This window comes from Phoenix dactylifera, chromosome 3, assembly GCF_051530095.1.
Source record: "Phoenix dactylifera cultivar Ajwa chromosome 3, Ajwa_hap1_PhDact_Kaust_v1.1, whole genome shotgun sequence".
NCBI lineage: Eukaryota > Viridiplantae > Streptophyta > Magnoliopsida > Arecales > Arecaceae > Phoenix > Phoenix dactylifera.
In genome coordinates this window covers 46925835-46947263 of record NC_143192.1, presented here as the reverse complement: position 1 = coordinate 46947263, position 21429 = coordinate 46925835, and the positions used below count along the sequence as shown (strand labels likewise).

Here is a 21429-nt window from a genome sequence, read left to right as displayed (position 1 = left end):
TTTCAATAGACAATAGCCTGAGTTTGAACTGTTGAAGGGCCCTATTGAAGACAACTTTGGGTATGGCAGAACTGAAACTAAAGACCTTGCCATGTCCATTTGACCATTTCCGATTTTAAAGTGAAAAAGTTTATCTCACCAATCTTCATTGTCATGTGACTACATTTTACCTCTTCAGGGTTAATGATTAGAAAGGCAAAATTAAATTGTCGTCACCTTTAGCTATTAAACCAGTGAATCGGAAATCAAACCATTTAGTATGTTTTCTTTACCTGATATTTTGTCGCATGCCTTTTTGCAAAATGCCTGATTCCACAATCTTTTGTCTTCCTTCTGTCACGATGCCTGATTTCCATAAACTTTACCTCTTTCCCTAGTTGTGTATATTTTTGGTTTTCACTTATTTGCTTTGTATTTCTATCTTGCAGCTCTTCATTGAACCAGAGTTGAAGACAAACAGGCCAAGACAACGATTGCTGCACTCAGACCATCCAGATGAACGAGTGTATGAACCTGAAGGTATTGGTGTGATGGTTAAGAAGGGTGAAGAGGTGGGTTACTTCTCAATAAATCTGGCTCTCTCTCTCTCTCTCGCGACAACCCCCCCCCCCCCCCAGCCCTCTCTTTCTTTATTTTTTCTGTACTGCATTAAAGTGCGGTTTCATTTTTATTCCATCTTGTGCAGTTGGCAGCGTTCAACATGGGGTCAACTGTGGTTCTTGTTTTTCAAGCTCCTGTTTCAGAATTACCAGGAAAAGATGATCATTCTTCAGAGTTCAAATTCTGTGTCAAAAGTGGGGATAAGATCAAGGTTGGAGAAGCCATTGGTAAATGGAGTCGTTCTTAGCAATTGCGAGACACATTGAGCATGTGCTATTCATTATGTAGTGATTTTGTAGTGAATCGATGGAGTCATTCTCTGCAATTGTGACCTCCATCGAGCATGTGCTATTTATTATGTACAAGGAACTGGTCATGGCGTCTGCATTGATTTTGTAGCGAATCATCCGATGTCATTACCATAACAAAAAAAAAATTCTGGCTAAACCTGGGTTATTTCTTGTTTTATGACTTCCCTGTAGCGAACTTCGGTTCAGTCTTAATGATATACTGCATTATAGTGTACTCTAAAATCTGAATTGGTGGAAGAGATGATCCCATTCATGCATGTTGCTGCTATGTATACAATATTACAAGTATAACAACCCTACGATTATGGGGATAACAGACCCACAGTCAAGGGAATAAAAACAAAATAAACAGACAGACAAACAAATCAACTATACAACCAGAATAAAAATCCTTGCCTTTGACCTATCTCAACACCCTCAAGTTATTATTATTCAACCGATTAAATTGCATCACTCTTAAAGGCTTGGTTAGAACATCTGCTAGTTGATTAGCACTTAGACACATGTTTTCTGGATAACTCCAACTTGCAGTTTCTCATGAGCAATATGGAAATCTCTTTCAATTTGCTTCGTTTGTTCATGAAGTACATGATTTGCTGTGTGAAGCTACCTTGTTATCGGGATATAGTGTCGCACCTTGAGAGTGACATTTTTAGATCTCGAAAAAGATAAAGCAGCCAAGTTGCTTCACAACAGTTGTTTATCATGTCCCTATACTCACCTTCAGCTGAAGACCATGCCATAGCACGCCCAAAACTTGCTCAATTGGAATCAGAGTAGGCATGCAATTGCAATGGGTTATTTGAAGAGAAAAAATATCCCTTGGCTCGGTGTCTCTTTTTTTTTTTTCAGATACCTATCTTAACAGCTGCATCTTTGTGAGGTTGTCGTGGCTTATCCATGAAACAACCAAGCATCAGGATAGAATAGGTCTTGTCAGGGGTGTTATGGTTAAATAAATTAATCATCCCATTGATCACTTAAGAGCCCTGCATCGTCCTTATTTAGTTTCAACTGCTGCTCCATAGGAGAATCAGTTGGTCGGGCTCCAGGAAAACCAATGCCTTTTAAGGATGTCAAGAGTGTATTTGTGCTGAGAAAATAAATTCCTTGCTTGGATCGAGGTTGGAGACATCCTTTAAGTTTCTGAGCTCCATATGTTTGAAGTTGGTTGTTGGTTCTGTTGTGCTTTTGACAAGCCCAGTATTCTTAGCAAAAGAAACATGCAAGAGGTGAACTTCCGGAGGAAGACATGACCGACCTTCGGGGACTTCTAGCGACCCACCATTCATTGCTACGGCAGCATGAGATATTCTGGCTACAGAAATCTCGGGTCCAGTGGGTACGTGAGGGTGATCGTAACACTAGGTTCTTTCATCGGACGACGGTTATCAGGAGACAGCGGAGTATGACTCACTCATTGCGAGATGGGTCCGGTCAGCGAGTGGAGGGTGAGCCTGCCGTCAGACAGGCTTTACTTGATTTTTTCCGCACCAGATGGACGGAGGATGGAGGCCCTGATGATGGTGGCCTCCTTCCGAGGGCTGATGCGGGTATTGCTGATGACGAGAATACGACACTGGTTCGACCGGTGTCGGCGCGGGAGGTGGAGGAGGCAGTCTGGGCTCTTGCAGCAGATAAGGCTCCGGGACCCGATGGGTTCCCCCCTTTCTTTTTTCGGAGATATTGGGGTATCATTTGGGGTGCAGTGGTTGAGGCTGTGCAGTGCTTCTTCACTCAGGCAGCTATGCCTGAGGATTGGAAGGCCACCTTCATTACGCTCATTCCGAAGCGCCAGGAGGCGGTAGAGCCGGGTCACTTTAGGCCCATTAGCTTGTGCACAACCTTGTATAAGGTTGTGGCGAGAATAATGGTGGGCAGGATAAAGCCTCTATTGCCGGGCATCATCAGCCAAGAGCAGGGGGCCTTTGTAGCGGGGAGAAACATTTCCCACAATGTTATGTTGGCCCAGGAGATGATGTGGGATCTTCAGCGAGCATCGAAGCGGCGCAGCTTGATGGTAGTCAAGCTAGATATGGAGAGGGCATATGACAGGATCAGGTGGACCTTTCTGCGGAAGGCTTTAGAGGCCTACGGCTTCCACAGGAGATGGATTGGATGGGTCCTAGGGTGCGTCCAGAAGCCAAAGTTCTCTATTTTGGTCAACGGCACACCGTCGAGATTTTTCGAGTCCACTATGGGACTGCGGCAGGGGTGTCCCTTATCCCCTTACTTATTCATTATTTGTTCTGATATCTTGTCTCGTGCATTGCAGGGTGTGTGTACTAGTCGGGAGCTGGAGGCCTATGTCCCAGCACCGGGGGTGGAACCTATCTCTCATTTATTTTTTGCTGACGACTGTCTTCTTTTGACCAGGGCGCATGCTTCTGATGCACGGGTACTCGCGAGAGTGCTGGCAGGTTACTGTGCGGCGTCCGGACAGAGAGTTAACTTCATGAAGTCAGCCATTCAGTTCAGCCCTAGCACGGAGATCAGAGTCAGACTGGAGATCAGGAGGATTCTGCAGATACCAGAGCAGGAGGGGACATTGGTCTACCTGGGAGTCCCTATCACAGGCCGGAGACTGCGGGTGACAGAGTGCTCGGGGCTGGTACAGCGGGTCGAGGGTAGGCTGGAGGGATGGAGGGCATCATCTCTATCCATGATGGGGAGATTGACACTGGTCAGATCGGTGCTAGGATCTATGCCGGTATATCTCATGGCCAACACTGTGGTCCCAAAGACGACTCTGTTGAAGATTGAACGTCTTCTTCGGAGCTTCTTGTGGGGGTCTCACAGTGGGGGCCATGGGGTACATTTGGTGGCCTGGGAGCAGGGGTGTGACCTTATGGCCAACTATACTAGCTCATAGAATAGCTAGTGAAACAAAAGTCTGTGAAACCCGAAGTTCTAGAATAGCTCATAGAATGAAGAAGGGGTGTGACCTTATGGCCAACTATACTAGCTCTCCTAGAGGGATAATCTTGCTCCTATAGGATCCTCGTTTTTGGGATATTACAAAAATTTTCGAAAGTGAGGGTGGCCTGGGAGTGCACTCCCTCATGGAGCGGCGTGAGGCCCTTATTGCTCGACACGCAACCCGTTTCTTGCTGGAGCCGCAGGGGCTTTGGAGCAGGGTGATGGCAGCCAGATATGGCCGAGGGGGCTCTGAGGTGGCACGGAGAGGCCGCCGAATTTTCTTTATGTGGCGCGAGATTGGGAGGTATTTGCCGACTGTGTCGGCTAACACCAGGTGGCTGATAGGCGATGGGCGGAGCATCGCTGTGACCGATGATCCATGGGTGGACACTTTGCCTTTGAGATGTTGGCCGACGATGGTGGATACTGAGGCAGCAGAGGGGCTTCGGGTGTGTGACCTCCTAGCACCAGGGAGGACAGAGTGGGATGACACCAGACTACATCAGTTGTTTGGGACACATCTTGCTGAGAGGGTACGTTCCCTTCCAGTACCAGATTGCGAGGGACCAGACATTAGGGTCTGGGGCACCTCATGCAGGGCCAGTGTCAGGCTGGGTGATCTATCCCGGGTCATCCAGCGGGAGCATGAGCGAGGACCGGACTGCGCCTGGATTTGGAGGTCCGGACTCCATCCGAGGGCAGCACTCTTTTTATGGAAGGTGATGTGGGACCGCCTTCCGACGAGAGCAGTGTTGAGCCGGCGTGGTCTGGGGATCCCCGCGGAGTGCGGGGCTTGCGGTGTAGATGAGACTGTGGATCATGTACTATTTCGGTGCACTTGGGCGAGATCGACATGGCTGTGGACAGGTATCCCGGAGGAGGTGTGGCAGGAGAGGAGACTCTTCCTGCAATTGATACGACAGGGGTTGGCCAGTCCCGGGTCATGCCAGGAGGCCACTCGAGCGACTTGCACAGCCCATCAGATCTTGCTGGCGAGGAACGCTCGCACCTTCAGCGGGCGCAGGATGTCGCCGAGGTTTGTTGCGGAGTCTGCTCGAGCACTAGCGATGGAGTCCAGATTTCCTACCCCCTTAGACACACCCTTGATAGCTTGAGACACCTGGGGTTCCTCTTCTGCTCAGGCAGCTCCTCGGACGGTGTTTTTCACCTGGGAGCCCCCACCCCCGAGCTTCCTCAAGATAAATTTTGATGGGTCGGTGCTGGATAGAGGTACGCGAGGCGGGGCAGGCTTCGTCATACGGGACCCTCACTCTAGGGTTGTGGCAGCGGGTGGCTGCCGGTTGTTCGACATATCAGTTCCAAGGGCAGAGCTGCGAGCTGCCTGGGCAGGTCTTCGCCATGCCCGGCGGGTGCTGCAGGCCAGCTCGATCATCCTGGAGGGTGACTCGGCTACAGTTATTGGGTGGATCCGGCGGGGACTGAGTGGTGAGAGCAGTGACCATCCTCTGATTCGGGACATTAGGATGATGGTGAGGGATGGCGTGGCCTTTGAGGCCAAGCATGTATTCAGGGAGGCCAACGGGGCGGCTGATTGGGTGGCTGCATACGCGGCCCACCATTCCGGATACGCTCTGTGGGCTGGAGAGAGAGAGTTGCCATTGGCACTTCGTGAGATTGTGTATTTTGACTTTCTTGGGTGTATTCAGACACGCGTTGTCTGAAACCCGGTTTTAGCAAAAAAAAAAAAGAAACATGCAAGGCTGATATTAAATTATACGGATATACCTTGCTATATTTATATGCCTACAATTCAGGGAGAAGAGCAGACTCACATAATTGATGTAATCTTTTGAAGTTAGTAAATTTTTCTTGAGCGCTCATATATGAAATCATGTGACAGAAACTTTCTGATGATCCTTGGTCTCAAACTGCGGCAAATTGATACCTCATCCTGCTGTTTGCCAGAGGACTATTCATTGGAATCAGGGTCGGCAGAACCGTTCCGAACTAGGTAGTTCTAGCTGTTCCAAATTGCTCCTCCGGCTGACCAGCATAGTTCTGACAATAGAAACAAAATCCGTTGTCGGAGGGGGAGAAGAAGAAGGAAAGAAAGAAAAAGAGAGCGAAAGAGTGGGAGAGGGAAGAAAAAGGAGAGGAAGGAAGTGAGAGAAAGATGAAGGCCGGCTAGTGGAGGGCTAGAGGAGGTTGGCGAGCCACGTGGAGGATGCTCCTCCGGGCTCTGCAATCAGAAACGGGGCGGATCCTCTATTTCATTCAAAACAGGGGTCTGTCCCTATTTTCTAGCCGCAGAAGTTTTCTTCGCCTCTTGTCTGGGTCGCCGACCTTCGATGGCCTCCGCCAGCCTCCCTCTCTCCCCTTTCTCTACCTATTTTTCTCTTTCTCCCGTCTTTCACTCATTTTATTAAACAACTGATATGGTGCCGGTACCGATTCTCCTTGCTAAACTTAACGTGCGAGGCAAGTATATCCGTGATGGTACTTTTATATACTTACGATGTACAAGTAAAAATGTATACACGGCCCAAAGAAAGCCTTTCTATTTTTATCGTTTCAAGACTCGTTTCCCTAATAGACGTTTCACCGGAGGGGCTAAACCATGATATCGACTTTTTCCCCTGTAAACGATCCAAAGCCCTAACCCCGGGCCAAAGCTTCCGCCGTCCCTCCTGCGAGACGTCCATGGCGGAAGGGACAGACGAGCGGATCTCAGCCGCCGAATCCTCCCCCAGTATGGCCTCCATGTCGCTAGATCCTTCATCCTCGGTTCCGGCAACGGCCTCGTAAGGAACTTGGAATCTTTAACTTCTTGCAATCCAATCTTTTTTATCGAGAGAGAGAGAGAGAGAGAGAGAGAGAGAGAGAGAGAGAGAGAGAGAGAGAGAAGAAATATGGCCGATCTAGATCTTTACGTTCGGCAGATGCTACAAAATTGTGATCATTTTGCGCTTTCTTTGCGCCGTTTGGGGCTCCAGGTTAACGTTGGAAGAGAAGTACGCACTGGTGAGGAGCGTGGGAGAGGAATGCATTCAGGAAGATGAACTTCGTAACCTCCTCGAGAAAACACCGAATCCTATCTGCTACGATGGATTCGAACCATCGGGGAGGATGCACATTGCCCAGGTTTAGTCTTTCGAGATGGCTTGATGTTTTATCTGTTTGCGTTCTTTTTCAGAAATCACAACTAATATGTGCATAAATGGCTTCTATGATTACCATGATTATGTTCAATAATTCAAGAGGTTGCGATAATTTAGTACTTTATGTCCTATTTGGCATTGCTTTTATTTCTTATTTTTTATTTTAAAAAAATAAAATTATGGAAATCGAGATAAGAAAAATATGTTCGGTACTACTGTTTTTGTTTCTATTTTTTATACATTATTTTCGCGATTTTTTAAGAGAAATAAAAGTATTCTTACTTTCAATTTTTTTAAAAAACAAGAAACTCATGTTTTTCTATACCACCACCTTACCAAAACTGCCTCTACCACCTTCGCCGCCACCAATCGTTGTCCCCATTGCTGCCTTCGTCGCGGCCGCCGCTACACCATAGCTGCCATCATTTATGTCACATTGCTGGCGCCTCCACCACCATGATCGTCGCCGTCACTGTCACTACTAGCACCGCCTCCACCGCACCACCACTGACATAGCCTTTGTTTTAGCTATATTGTTGGTACTCTCACCACCATCACTGGCACTTCCACCGCTACCACCACTATCTCCCCTCCAACACACCACCATCACCATCATTGCTACTTAACCACCATCATATCACTCACCAACACCACTGTCATCACACTCATTGCTTTCGCTACAGCTACCATTGTGTCCATCTTCATCAATATGTTTCTTTTAAAAAAATAATTGACCATACTAAGCATGTTTATATATTTAAAAATTATAAAAATAAAATTAAATTTTTGTTCTTCTATTTCTGAAAATAAAAAAAATGAGAGTGATGCCCAATGGTATCTTAATCTCTTATTTTTTTCTTTAAAATTTGCTGCTCATATTTGCACTTGTGAGGGAATTTTAGGTGAGATGAAACCTAAATTTGGTATTGTTTTGTCTTCGGTTTTATTTGAGATGACACTTTCTTTGGCTGGAAAATTAGTTGAGTTGTCATGTATTAGGTTGTGTTTGAATTCTAAGAGCTTCTTTGGCATTGCTTTATCATTTTGTGTTTTTGTTTTCAAAAGTCTAAGAAGAATACTGAATTAGACTGAATGAATATGTACCATAAAACCCTTTTTGTTTTTTAAATTGTGTGTAGAACTTTTAAAGCTTGTGGCAACAAAGATTTACTACTTCCAACGGCAATCATGGTACGGTGTTTCACAAATTTGAAGGAAAACAAAAGCATAGAAACAACAATAGTACCAAACAGGTCCTAGGTTTTTGATTTTAGTGTCTCTACTTTATTTAGCATGTGTCATCATAAGATGGAGATGTGGTTAGAGACAGAACAAAAGCAGCCTTTTTATAGAGGCACTTGGATTTCTTTTGCCCCATTATGAAGGAATGAAAGTAGGAATAAAACTAGGATACAGAATGGATTTGAAAAGCTTAAGTTAACAAGGAATATAGTCCTTTGCAAGAGAAACTTATGAAGAAAACACAAGATCCACGATTCCAACTTGATAGGATAAGGCTTGTTAGTCATAGTTATATTAATTAGATTAGAATGTTAACAGTATTTTTGATATGTTAGCAATCTAGACCAAGCAAGAGATGACATTGATTCATGAGAAAGACAGTTCTATGTTTATTTTCTTCCTAGGTTGCATATAACTTGTTTCTACAAGATAGGAAATAATCTTTTAAAGATTGTCTCTAGAAAATGAGGATCTTTGAGCCACCTTGAGGAGGGGAAGGGGGTTAACCAAGCCCATGATGCACCATACATCCATGCCTCATACATGGTCGAGTTCTTGACCTCATTAGCCAAAATGGTGGGTAAAGATGGATGCTTGCCAAAGAGGCTTCCCTTTCATTGCTGTTTGCAAGATATTTGATGATTTTTGCAAAAGCCCAAGTTGTGGTGTTGCCACAACATCACTTGGGACCCAATCTTTACATTGCATTGTCAGATGCCTGCACCACCACAACCCTAACTTGATCCAGTCCCACTGGCAACCACAACCACTTCCAAACTACTTCTTTAGCATTGTTTAGTTGGGCATAAAGTAAGTGTTAGGCTTGGAATAAATTCGTGCCTACAAACAACTATAGAAAAAAAGGCATAAGGAATAGATATGCTGGTCAAAATTGCTTATGCCATATATAAGTATTCTAAGAGAAAGCCGTCATAAGTAAATCTTGGCGTAAGGCGATTAATTTATGCCTGACTCCTAACTTTCGGTGGACAAAAACACCCTTAGTCAAGAGTTATTCCTTATCTTAAGCAAAACCATGAATAACTCGTGGCATAACTATCCTAATAGGCATGACTTTTCTATTCCACTTTTACTTATTCCTGAACCAAAGACAGCCTTAACTTCCCAACCTATCCCAAGCCCGAGCATAACAACCTCATTAGGCACACATTTCTCACCATGCATAACTCATACTTTGAAGAGGCTTGACAATGGTGGCAAAGGCGGAAGATAAGGCTGCCTCATTCTACAGTTATGATGGTAAAAAGTCTAGGCCTGTATAACTTTACAGTGAGTGAGTCGATGCCTAGCGGAGGGTTGAGCCCGTTATTTGGTGGACCCTGGTGTGTTCATTTGTCTCTTCTCACCCATTTCTTTTTTTCTTTAAATTCAAAGAAAGCTTTTTCTTGTTTGGATTTTTATCTCATGCTATATAGACTGTTTCAGGTTTAAGGATTATTCTAGAAAAATTACAATTTATTGGAGGATGTGGCAATATTTGTTGTATGATCTTGCATGCCAACCTTAAAGATTGAACAGATTTGGCATGAGAAAACATCCAAGCAGAAAAGGCTTCTTTCAATTACTAAAAAAGAAGAAACAGAGATAAGAATCAAATGTACATGCATAGGTCCATAGCTCCCAAGCTCAACACCATGTTGCAAGATCACGTTCACTCTGAAGCTGCACAAGTCTAGTCTTTTATCTTTATATTAACAGGATATTGCTGCCCGTTGTATCTGTTGCCACCATCATTTTTGAGCCTCCTTAGTGCATGTATAAGGCACAACAAGGACCACATGTCAGCTGAAGTCATAAGGGCTAGGATAGTAATGGATCTTTGTTGGGGTTAGAGGACCATGGCATCAATGATGAAGGGGATGGGGTTGTTCTAGTGGTTAGGGATGGGTAGTCATTGGAGTGCCAGATTATGTTACGTAAGTTGGGTCAATTCATGCTACAAAAGCATCGCTACTTGGGCTTCCACCTAATGATTGTCATAATCCATTAGATAGCTTCTAAAGAGATAAAAATGAAAATAGGGAAAATAGCATCTTTCAAATACTCTTCTTTGTGTTCTTAATTCAAATCTTGTTCCAACTTGTTTGGGGGAGAAATGTTGGGGGGTGAGACTGAGCTAGTGGGATGGGACCATGCTGTGTGTGATGGGCTTAATGAAATGCTCCCTACTCCCAAGGGCCTGAATACCCAGCTAAGAATCTTGTTCTCTGAAAGATAATTGTTTTGAATAGATAAATATTGAGCTTGGAGTGAATTTCGAGAAGCAGCCGTATGTATTGTTGTCCTCCCATGATACACCATCATCTCTTAATGTGTTTCCCGTGATATAATAGCAAACTCACTTATCATAACTCTTTTTTCAACTCAAGGTGTATTTTTTTCAAATTCAATGATTTAGAAGGAATGGATGGTTTTGGTCCCTAGACTTGAAGGGTAAATTTCATCAACTTGAGGAGATTTAGGTGAAAAAAACTACATCAATAAATTATAGCTTTTCTTTTGATGTAGATTGGAACATAATTATGGATCAAAGTATAGTATTAACAAATAGTTAGATTGGGTGTTAATAAATAGGTGAGTCAAACATAGTCCAACTTATTTACTAATTGTTTCTCATAGTGGTTGAGAGATCTTTTTAACTTTTATTTCATAAAGCTAGTAGCTCTATTTGGATAGAAAGTGAAAACTTCTTTTTGGGCGTCCAAGTATTACAATCAATCAAAGATGATTTTTTTCAGAAGGTTTCATCATATTCCTTATCGATTTTCTCTCTTGGAAAAATTTAACATACCTTCATTTTTGGATTGATATACTTGTTTTCCTCTCCCACAATAAATTAGGGACAGATATGGAAGGGTGTGCGTTGGTGGGTTTGGACTTGAAAACCTGGTCATAGTTGGTCCTATTTGTCATTAAGTACTAGTTGGCACTTTTATTGCCACAATATACTCATTTGATTTTGTTTTGTCCCAATATTAAAGGAGTCACATATTTTTATGTCCAACACAAGTAACCCATCCATAGATCTGTTTGGTGCAGTTTGGTCCCTAACTAATCATATACTCCTTCCTAACGAATTACTTTATCCTAGGTTACGACACTGTAACCTTCTTTTTATTTCTGTAACAGGAGATTGGATCAGTAGCCAGAAGAATCAAAGTGAAAAAGGATTTGGAGGAGTTTGGGTGTCCTAGTTATCCTTTGAAGTACATTCTTAGTTTCAAAGGATGGAAGTTAGATGTGATTCACAAAGGGGTAGCAGCAATCTTGGTTGCTTATGACATGCTTTGAGAGCCATAAAAACATGATATAAATTAACTGATTAGTTCAGCGTGATTGGAGACTAACATTATATGTACAATATGACTGGAGCACAAATTTGCAAGTGGTGCTTGTTTGGCGGACTTTGGTTTCAGAGAATGATTGTGGTAGAGTCCCATGGAAACATGCATGTAAGAGATAAAGCGTAATCTTATTATGACGTTGGTTTAGGAGAGAGATGGGATATATGGAGAGGTTGAAACCTGCATGAGTTAAACTTCAAAGTCTGAGTGCATAGCAGAAGCCTGTCAGCAATTGATATCTTATAGGGAGATGGGCACAGAAGGGTTGTGTTTTTAGTGAGATGTAGAAAGCATGAAATAGTCTTAATGAATGCAAATTATTGAATAAGAACAGGTCCATTAGGTCACTAGCCATGATCATCTAGTTAGGTTGTACTAGAGATGGGAGGTCGTATGGTTTGATTGGGTAAAATCAGTCTAAAAAGTTCGGCATGAAAGCTATCATAGGCAATATAGGTGCATTTTGAGAATGTCGAATGTGAAAGTTTCCACTCGAGGAACACTGGTACGTGTATATGGTTCTCAGGATAACATAATGATAGTAAGTTGATAGGAGAAGACCAGTATAACATTTGATATGATTATTTCTTTTGTAGTTTTATGTTTTCCTACAATTTTTTCCCTCCATTTTTTATCCTTCACAGGCCATTGTTCTACTTGAATCACATCACTCAATAATGATCAGAAACTCATTCAATTATTTTTTAAAAATTTTTTTGATAATAAAGGCAATATGGCAAGATCTTATTTATTCAATTTTGTAAAGCGATTAACTGGTTCTGCATGTCCATCCAAGTTACTGTAGATGAAAAGGTTAAAGTGTTCTTGCACTCTTCTGCTTATGGTACTTTGCTTCTCATCAGGGTGTCATGAAGACAATAAATGTGAACAAGCTGACATCGGCTGGGTGCACTGTAAAAATATGGATCGCAGATTGGTTTGCGCAGCTAAACAATAAAATGGGGGGTGATCTGAAAAAAATCCGAACAGTTGGTCATTATCTTATTGAGATTTGGAAAGCTGTTGGGATGAATCTCGACAGGGTTGAGTTTCTGTGGTCCTCAGATGAAATTAATGGGCGTGCACATGAGTATTGGCCTCTTGTAATGGACATAGCTCGACGAAATACTCTTCCGCGGATAATAAGGTACATCTAGCATCTATTCTGGGCCTTATATCTTAATATGTATTTGAGTATGTAAAAGCTGTTTTAAGTCTTGTGAGACACCACTTCAATGAAACTCAATCTAATTGATAAGCTACACGTTCATATGCAGATGTAGTCAGATTATGGGTCGAAGTGAACAAGATGAGTTGACTGCAGCTCAGATATTTTATCCATGCATGCAGTGTGCTGACATATTCTTCCTGAAGGTTTCTCCTTTCTTCCAAAACTGCGTACTTCTGTGACATCTTTACCTCCTTTTGAATTACTGCATGGATGTCAGAGTTGCAATATTAGCTAGATTCTAGATTTTTGTATTGTGTTGCATTTTTTAATCTTTTTTCCTTCTTTACTTCTCCTTCCAGTTGTCTAACAAATGCAAGATCTGTCATCATATCATATAGTTCTTTTTATTGAAATGTCATTTCAGGCTGACATCTGCCAGTTAGGCATGGATCAACGAAAAGTGAATGTGCTTGCAAGAGAGTACTGTGATGACATTAAAAGAAAAAACAAGCCCATTATTCTGTCACATCGTATCCTACTTGCTATGGACTTCTTTCTATCAATACTCTATAGTTTATAGGATCAATATTAAATGAATGTCTGCAGGGCCTTAACTGTTGATAAACTGCAGACATGCTGCCTGGATTACAGCAGGGGCAGGAGAAGATGTCAAAAAGTGATCCATCTTCTTCCATTTTTATGGAAGATGAGGAGGTAGGTGCTCTTCAATGGTTGAGTAAATTTGTTGTGCTAAAGATTATCTGGGAATTTTTTGTGGCATGCATGCAATTCACATGCACTCACATCCGAGCTCTTCTTAAGCATGGTTAATCATTATTATCAAATTATTTGCCATAATGAGTATTCTTGTTGTACCTTGTCTTCGTAACTTGAATCTTCCTATTCAGTTTGGTTACCAAAAATTTTTAAGCATTAAATGGCTACTATAGTGAATCTGCCTCTGAGTTTACTGGTGTTTCAGTTTCATATTGATTTCAGCTTTAGATGACAAAAAACATGCCATTTTTCCACATGGTAGATGACAATCTCCTCTTATGATGTTTACCATCTTCATTTCGAGCTATTACAAAACTGCTGTTTGAGTACATTCTCGCATCTATGTCACCTTCTTCTTCATGTTGCATGGTCTTGCAACCAATTTGCTAGTTGGTTGTCTTTTATTGTAGGCTGAAGTGAATTTGAAGATAAAGAAAGCTTACTGCCCACCAAAGATTGTGGAAGGAAACCCATGTCTAGAATACATTAAGTACATCATCTTCCAATGGTTTGGTAAATTTGTGGTTGTACGAACTGCAGAAAATGGCGGAGACAAGTGAGTTCTTTTATCTCTTTATATTGTTTTGTTTGTTATATATCTATGTCAATTTTAGTTTTGAGATAACTTGTCTAGAAGATGTCCATGTCCTTGAAACAAGTATTTGTGGTCAGATTTTTAATGATTTATACTGCTGTGTTCTTATCTGTAGCTACATGACTTTTCCTGCATCTCTGTGGACATAGCATGACATGACAAGACAACTTTATGAGTTCTTATCACCGAACCACATTAGCCCCTGAGTTGTCCATCTAAAGATCGAGAAAAGATGATGTACCCAGTTGGAAAGCCTATGGGAAGAATTGTATTGGATCTGTGGAATTTTTCAAAGTTGTTTTCTCGTAGTATTTCCCTGTTAGGAATCAGATCTCCAGTTATTTTTTTATTGAATAGGAATGCCAGGTAAATTTTTTATGGAGGCCAATCTTGTTCACGTATTGTTGCTGTTAGATGTTAACTAACAACTTATGCTTTTTAGAATACATGATATTGGTTCAGTTGAATTTTTCTTAATGCTTGCCCATAGTTTTGGAGTTGTTGAAAGGTCTAATGGATGATTCATGGATGATATCTCCATTTGCCAGGACATTCACTAGCATGGAAGAACTAATCGCAGACTATGAAAGTGGGGCACTGCATCCAGCTGATGTAAAACCGGCTCTTGCGAAAGCAATAAATCAGATATTGCAGGTAATTTTGTTTTTTGTTTCATTCTTCACACTTTAATAAATAGAAGTATTGAAATTATTTTCCCTTGGAACTGGCAATGTCTCAGATCTGTTGATTTGTTTCATGAGTATGCATTTTGTTTTGTTAATATGTGCTTTTCTTTTTCTCCTTTATTTTCCAGACAGTGTTTTTCATGCATTTATTATGTTATCAAGTTTAAGCTTTTACTCAATTGACATTTGGTAATTGGAAAGCTGCAGAATGTTTTTTTTGTCCTCTCACCTATTTGATTTTAATTATCAGTATTGACAGCAGTAAGCAGGTAACAAAATCTTGTTGAGCATGAGATTTGAGTATGCTTGGTTTTCATTGAATAACATACTAGAAGGCATAGTTTTTGGATTCTGTGAGATATGATGAGAAAAGGCATATGCATTTGTCTTTGCATAATAGAAACAAAGTTTGGAGGTGTATGTGAGAATCTAGAAAAGATGTTTTAGAATTATGTGCATCAATGACAACAATGTATCAAGGATATAAATCTGTTCCATATTCAATTACACAATTATTGTAATGTTGCAAAGTTGCCTACATGGTTTTTGGGCGTGCATCTCCTATATTGGCCAACTTTTTTATGCATTGGTCCTTATTGGCTGGTATTATGAGTCATATTCTACAGTAGCACTGTAAACTTAATGTTAATTTACGTTTTTCACAGGAAAATGCTTATGATAATCAATATTATTAATTGATAAAAAGGCTTAATTAGTATCCTTGCATGTTGAAATTTTGAGCTCCTTACCTTTGTTGTGCATTTTTTTGATCTTATATTGTGCTATTTTGTGTAAATACATTGGATATAATTTAATGCATATTTTTAAATAATGTTTGTAGTCTTTTTGAATGAACAGAAACTATACCGAAAGTGAAGATTGTTGTTTGAGTATTCATAATGTCTCACCTCCTACCTTATGGCAACTAAAATTAACCTACATGCTAATAGAGGTTTGCGTGCTGTTTCATTGCATCCTGACAGTCTATCTTTTTATAGTATTTGTGTGCTTTCCGTGTTAGTTTGTGGTTAGTGTTAACATTGTACTAAATACCTAAATCAAAGTGACAATTGACACAGTTGATACAGAACTGTGTGTACTGTTTGCCTTATTGGCATGTGGCACTACCATGATAATAGCTGTGTGCTAGTGCTCACACACCATGGTGCCAGTGCATGTCAAGCATGCTAAGCACTTACATAATACAGTACAGCATTTTTCATACTCTTCCAATTGCCAGGCTCGCACAGCAGCAGCATGCAACCCCTTAATCCTTGATAAGAGATTCATGATATAAAGCCTTTTGATGGCATGAACATGATATATGATTACTTCATTCTTGAGCTTAGAAGTTGCACCATTGCAGTATATATTAATGGAGATGCAATTGAGGTGTTGTAGTTAATAATGTTGGACCATAAAAGAATTTTGTTAGGAGTGAGGATTGACACATAGATATGAAGATTCAGGTAATGGTAAAGAGCACATGGATGCAAGTTTTATGAAAAAAATTTGGTGAACATGTACTGATCAAGGATTATGCCCTTTATGAACTGATAGCAGATAAAACTTTAAAGCCACTATCAATGGCTAAAGCTTGCTGATGATTGTTGCAAATGATGTTATCCAATGGAACAGTTACCATATAGTTTATTAGATAAGAATTCCATAGATCTTATCAAAGATAAACAAGCCTTTTTTTTTTTTTTGGTCAAAACGGTATTTCATTTCATATACCTCTAACGTGAATACAACCAGACATATCAAAGAAAAGTAAACAAAATAAAGCGTGTGGGACGCCATCTAAACTAGACCAGAAGGCCTCCCCAGAGTGCCGGGCAACATAAGAGGCGACCCAGTCTGCTGCACTGTTCGCCTCTCGATAGGCATGGGCAATCTGACAGGAAGTCAGCTCCCGCACCAAACTGCGAGTGTCCCGTATCAAAGGGTGACCATCCCCATATGTGTCCACTCCTCGTATCCAGTCAATCACTGTAGAGCAATCACCCTCGAGAACAAGTCTGTCGGCCCCCAGAACACGTCTCGCAAACAAAACGCCCTCCCAAGCAGCCTGCAACTCTGCTCCCACCACCAAACAGCCAAAAATACTCCGTCCTCCAGCAGCGATAAATGTACCCCGGTGGTCCCTGATCACGAAACCCACGCCCCCAGATGCGCCATCCTCCGCCATACCACCGTCGAAGTTCACCTTAAGATAGCCAGGGGGTGGGGGTACCCAAGAGAAGAAACTAAACCTGGACGCTGAAGCAGCAGTGCAGGTACCCCAGATATCCCTAGTCCTCCCAGGTGGAGCCGACATGGCCAAATAGCTGTCTCCGCTGCCTGCCGCAGCGCTCTCTCCATCACAGCCCGTGGGGACAACCGCCTGCCCTCGAAGAGACGGTCGTTCCTAGCCAGCCATATGTGATAGGCTAGGTAAGCCACAATGGATCCTGTCTCAGCATCCCTTAGCCTCCGAGTAGCCTCTCGCAGATACCGGAGCATATCCTCCACCGACTCCCACATAGGAGGGAGCAGCGTCGAGGCCGATCTCCAGCACTGCACAGCTATAGGGCATCGGAGGACTACGTGGCCAATGGTCTCCTCAGCATCCAAGCATACCTCGCATAGTGATCCCATCCTCATCCCTCGTCTGGCCAACATACTCCTGGTCGGAAGGCAACCCCAGGCCACCTTCCATAGAAAAAGCGCCACCCGGGGATGCACCCTCATCCTCCATATCTATCCGCCATCAATCCGCCTCTCCGGCTCCCTACTGGTCCACGCATGGATGTCCCTGGCACGCACCCTCGACCGGCCTGTCGGAATCCAGACCAATCTGTCAGGCTCCGCCCGGAGCGGGATCGGTAAGGCCAAAATCCTCTCCGCCAGGTGCTCCCCAAAAGTCTCCCGAACGAACACCTCATCCCATCTCCCCTCCCCTGGGACCAGCAAATCACTAACTCGATGTCCCATCAGCCTACCCGTATCCACCATGGCCGGTAGCCTGCTAATCGGCAGCTCAGTCACCCAGCTATCCTCAAGGACATCCACCGACACACCATCCCCGATAGCCCACCGGATTGCCGGAAGCACTAATGTAGCCCTAGCACTGATCTCCCTCCAGATAGGGGAGTGGAGCCGCCCCGCCCTAACACCAACCGTCAATGCACCGTACTTAGCCCTCATCAGGGAGGACCATATGCTCTCGGGCTCCAGCATGAGGCTAGCTGCCAACCGCATAACCGAAGCCTCCCGTCGCGCCACCAAGGACGGCACTCCCAAGCCACCATGTCTAACCGGCTGACAGACCACCTCCCAAGCCACTAGATGTGCACTGCCTCTGTCACCACGCCTCCCCCAGATAAAGTCTCTGAGATAAACAAGCCTCAGTATGGGTATGTTGGCTGACTGATTCTCAAACCTGACATTTTTAGTTTATTACGTGATTATTTTCATTCTTGAGTTTAAAAGTTTCTCTATAAGTGGATCGATCCATTTTGATTAAATCAAGATATCTTAGTTATATGCAACTTATAATGCACGAGCATGATTGAAGTTATTGTGTTGTATCATGTGTGTCGACAGTGTTGAAGTATGCCAGCAAGGTCCTAGCATGAGATAAGGAGTATGGAACCTTGTATCGTGGTTTATTAATCTATGCTGGTCAAGCATGTAATGGCACATGTCAAGACAGATGGGCATGGAACTCTTTTTCTTTTTCTCTTTTTTTCTTTTTTTTCGCTTCGAACCTTAGCATTTTGCCAGAATTGTGACTGGCACATATTGGATGACACAGGCCAGGACTGGTTTTCTGCTAGGACCCGGGAGGTTTTGTAAAGAGGACCTGGAAGTATGTATTGAGTCAGGAAGCTAGTTTTTAGGTTTTCTAGCATCTCCTAAAAGTGCTTTTTGACTCTCTTTTCTTGTAGAAGCACTTTTCAGATATTGTTACCAAATACTTTTTTTTTCAGGAAGCACTTTTTTGCTTTAAAAGTTGCAAAAGTTCGTTAATGCCAAACATGCTAAATAGCCTAAAAATGGGTCCATGCCAGCTTGCAGTTAACCCTGAACCATTTATTTTACAGTAAAGAAAGGAAGTTTCATAATTGTCTTGGCAACCTATTAGGGCATTCACATGTCGTTTCAGTATTAGTAGTCTAGTCTGGGATGATGCTGCGCTGACTTTTGGCTACAATTAGTTTTACCTGTGAAAAACTTGACAATAATAGTGGCAGCCATGTATCAATTATCGTGCGTATTATCAAATTATTCTCTGCCTTGGATGCATATAGACTGCTTTTCTTTCTTGTTTCTAACTCCATAGCCCATTCCACTTCACAGCCTGTCCGTGATCACTTTAAAAACAATAGGGAGGCCAGAGAGCTACTTAAAACCATAAAGGTACGCTGTTATGAAATTGAAGCAGGTTTTGGTATCTTGATCATCAAGGAAATTGTGCGCAATAATCCTGAGAAGATGACCACACTAGATGTTTCTCAAGTGTTTTCAGTCTTATTTTTTATGGATGTATATTCCAACCCATCAGGCTCTTAATGTAATTTCTTCCTGGTCTTGCAGAATTACAGGGTTACCAGGTGATCGCTCAAAGAGACTACTGGATTGATTGCCCAGAAATCAGTCTATTTAAGAGAACCTTCTGAGTTGTATTTTTCACTCAAATCCTTGAGCCCTTCAAAACTGATGAGTTTTCCCATATCACTATTTGATTCTTGTGCTTCTATCATCTGATATATTATGGTCAGCAACTTGAGTGCAACATGATCGGCGGAAGTGAACTAGTGTGGTTTATGCTTGTCAAGCTAGTTCTAGGGATGCTGATATGTGAGAAAAGGATGAGTTGTATACCATTTTGTACTTTCATTATTTGGAAACAAGATGAGATCGCAGTTGATATATGCAGTGATTTCTGAGCTCTATACCTTTGAAATCAGCTTTTATTCCTGCTATCCTTTTGACAGGCATGGTGAGCTTAGCAAAGGAAACGCACATGGCCAAAATTATGTAGATATTAGCCCTGCTATATATATATATATGCCGAAGGTACAGTGAGAAGATCAGACTCAGATAATTCATACATGCTTTTCAAGTCCGGAAATTTTTCTTAATTGGCCTACTTTCGATGTCTAGTACACTGCACTCAGGATTTGAAATCATGTAACTGATGCTTTCCAATGCCTCGGGGTACTTGCCCTTCATCTGACTTTTTGCTGGACCATCAAGAGCTTATTCAGATGGTATGAGCAGGATTCGTTTGGATGATGTCTTTGCCTCCATCTCTGATTAGTAAAGTTCTGTATTGGAGGTTTATCAGCAAAGCCCCGTCTTTGTGAGGTCTCAGTCTGCTAGGGTTTAGGCTCCAGCTTGGGTGGGGCAGCAGAGGTATCAGTACCGATAACAATAAGCAGCAGCCACCCTATAATGGCTTCTGGACTGCAGGAATATGACTAATAACGTATCTAAATTTCTAAAAATCTTATGTCCTTTTAATTTGCCCAATTCATGTAGCTATGTTATTTTCCCCTGGTAGCTTGTAAATTGTAATGGTGCATGTTTGATAGGTGGCTCGGGTCAGGCGTTCGTAACATATCGGATTTTGGCTTGTGCGCGTGATGGACAAACGTCATCCCATACCATCTTCTTGGTACCTCTGCTGCTTAAAAATTAGTTCAACAAAGGCACCGAGCAAGATTGATTGCTGGAGGCCTGGCCACTAAGCTGCCTGGGCCGTGTGAGATGGTAGCATGCCTGGAGCTACTTTGGAAGGTTCTGATTGTGTTTGGAGTTTTCGAAACAGCAAAGATGAAGAAATTCTTTTGCCGGAGAGTATCGACTATCTAATGCCTCAGTCAAAACGATGCTCAGGAACAGATGAGGTTTTTGGATGGGACAACATAATGATCTACTAGAGCTCTAGAGCATTTTTCTGGTAAGTCTGCTAGAGAGTAGATTGTATAGGTGAAAGCTGACACCTATTGCCGAAGAATTAAGGCACGTGGATCAATCGTATTTGGTAAGCCGGATGTCTCAGAGATTATATATGATCTTTTTGTACACGCATCAAGTCTCACACATGCCATAAGTGTAATTTAGAAAACCACCCATGGTAATGAGCAAGGTGCTACTTGCTATGGGAGATTGTGATGCGAAGTTCAAAAGGTTGCCCGTGTTTCTCAGGCATACCATGTGATGGATCCTGATTGGTAGATTGGAGGTTTCACAGAGGGTTTCGATTGGCCAGTCCTTGGCGTGGACTGTGGCCAAGTATATTAGTACCTATATTAATTCATAGATATATTGAATGTGTATGGTGGCGTGCATGCGGATTGGATGGACCATGATTAAGTCCATATAACGGATTTGATTCACTTCTGAACCAAACCAGAAGATGAAACTTACGAGTTCCATCACGGTCCTAAATTGTGACTCAGCTGTGAATCTCATGAAGTTGGACCCGGAACTATATAGCACTGGTTTGTTGTAGCTTACTTACGTCGATGTGGGTTAATTGCAATCCATTACGACGAAGGGGCGTTAGCGCGGTTGGCTTGCGCGTAGATCTCATAGTTTTAGAGTGATTGCAACCCATATACAACTCGATCCACTAAGTAAATGCGTTAGAT

At 42.4% G+C, this 21429-nt stretch overlaps 2 protein-coding genes across 5 annotated transcripts in view; both read left to right on the top strand.

Annotated features, from left to right (window-relative positions):
* The window catches only part of PSD1 (phosphatidylserine decarboxylase 1), a 30439-nt gene extending 29306 nt beyond the window's left edge, over positions 1–1133 (top strand). For all 3 annotated transcript variants that reach the window (XM_008804563.6, XM_089929715.1, XM_089929716.1), the window contains 2 exons: positions 429–551; positions 686–1133. In XM_008804563.6, the coding sequence (XP_008802785.3) occupies positions 429–551; positions 686–847 (285 nt within the window). In that variant the 3' untranslated portion in view covers positions 848–1133. The remainder of the gene's footprint in view (positions 1–428; positions 552–685) is intronic.
* Positions 1134–6329: 5196 nt separating this feature from the next.
* Positions 6330–19725, top strand: LOC103716533 (Tyrosyl-tRNA synthetase, class Ib, bacterial/mitochondrial). 2 transcript variants are annotated; one of them, XM_008804564.6, is made up of 10 exons: positions 6330–6592; positions 6785–6932; positions 12420–12703; positions 12834–12930; positions 13152–13257; positions 13359–13441; positions 13915–14060; positions 14648–14753; positions 19130–19189; positions 19367–19725. In XM_008804564.6, exons 1-10 carry the CDS (start codon positions 6492–6494, stop codon positions 19385–19387), a joined length of 1152 nt encoding a protein of 383 aa, XP_008802786.4. In that variant the 5' UTR covers positions 6330–6491; the 3' UTR covers positions 19388–19725. The 2 variants fall into 2 exon arrangements, 1 of the variants encoding a protein (XP_008802786.4); XR_015976505.2 differs by having other exon boundaries at positions 6388–6592; positions 14215–14753.
* Positions 19726–21429: the final 1704 nt, after the last annotated feature.

Excerpts from the sequence above, each read along its gene's own strand:
- LOC103716533 (XM_008804564.6), top strand. The coding sequence starts at position 6,492 with ATGGCGGAAGGGACAGACGAGCGGATCTCAGCCGCCGAATCCTCCCCC. Across the intron at positions 6,593-6,784 it reads TCGGTTCCGGCAACGGCCTC|GTTAACGTTGGAAGAGAAGT; the intron begins GTAAGGAACTTG and ends TTGGGGCTCCAG. Across the intron at positions 12,931-13,151 it reads CTGACATATTCTTCCTGAAG|GCTGACATCTGCCAGTTAGG; the intron begins GTTTCTCCTTTC and ends ATGTCATTTCAG.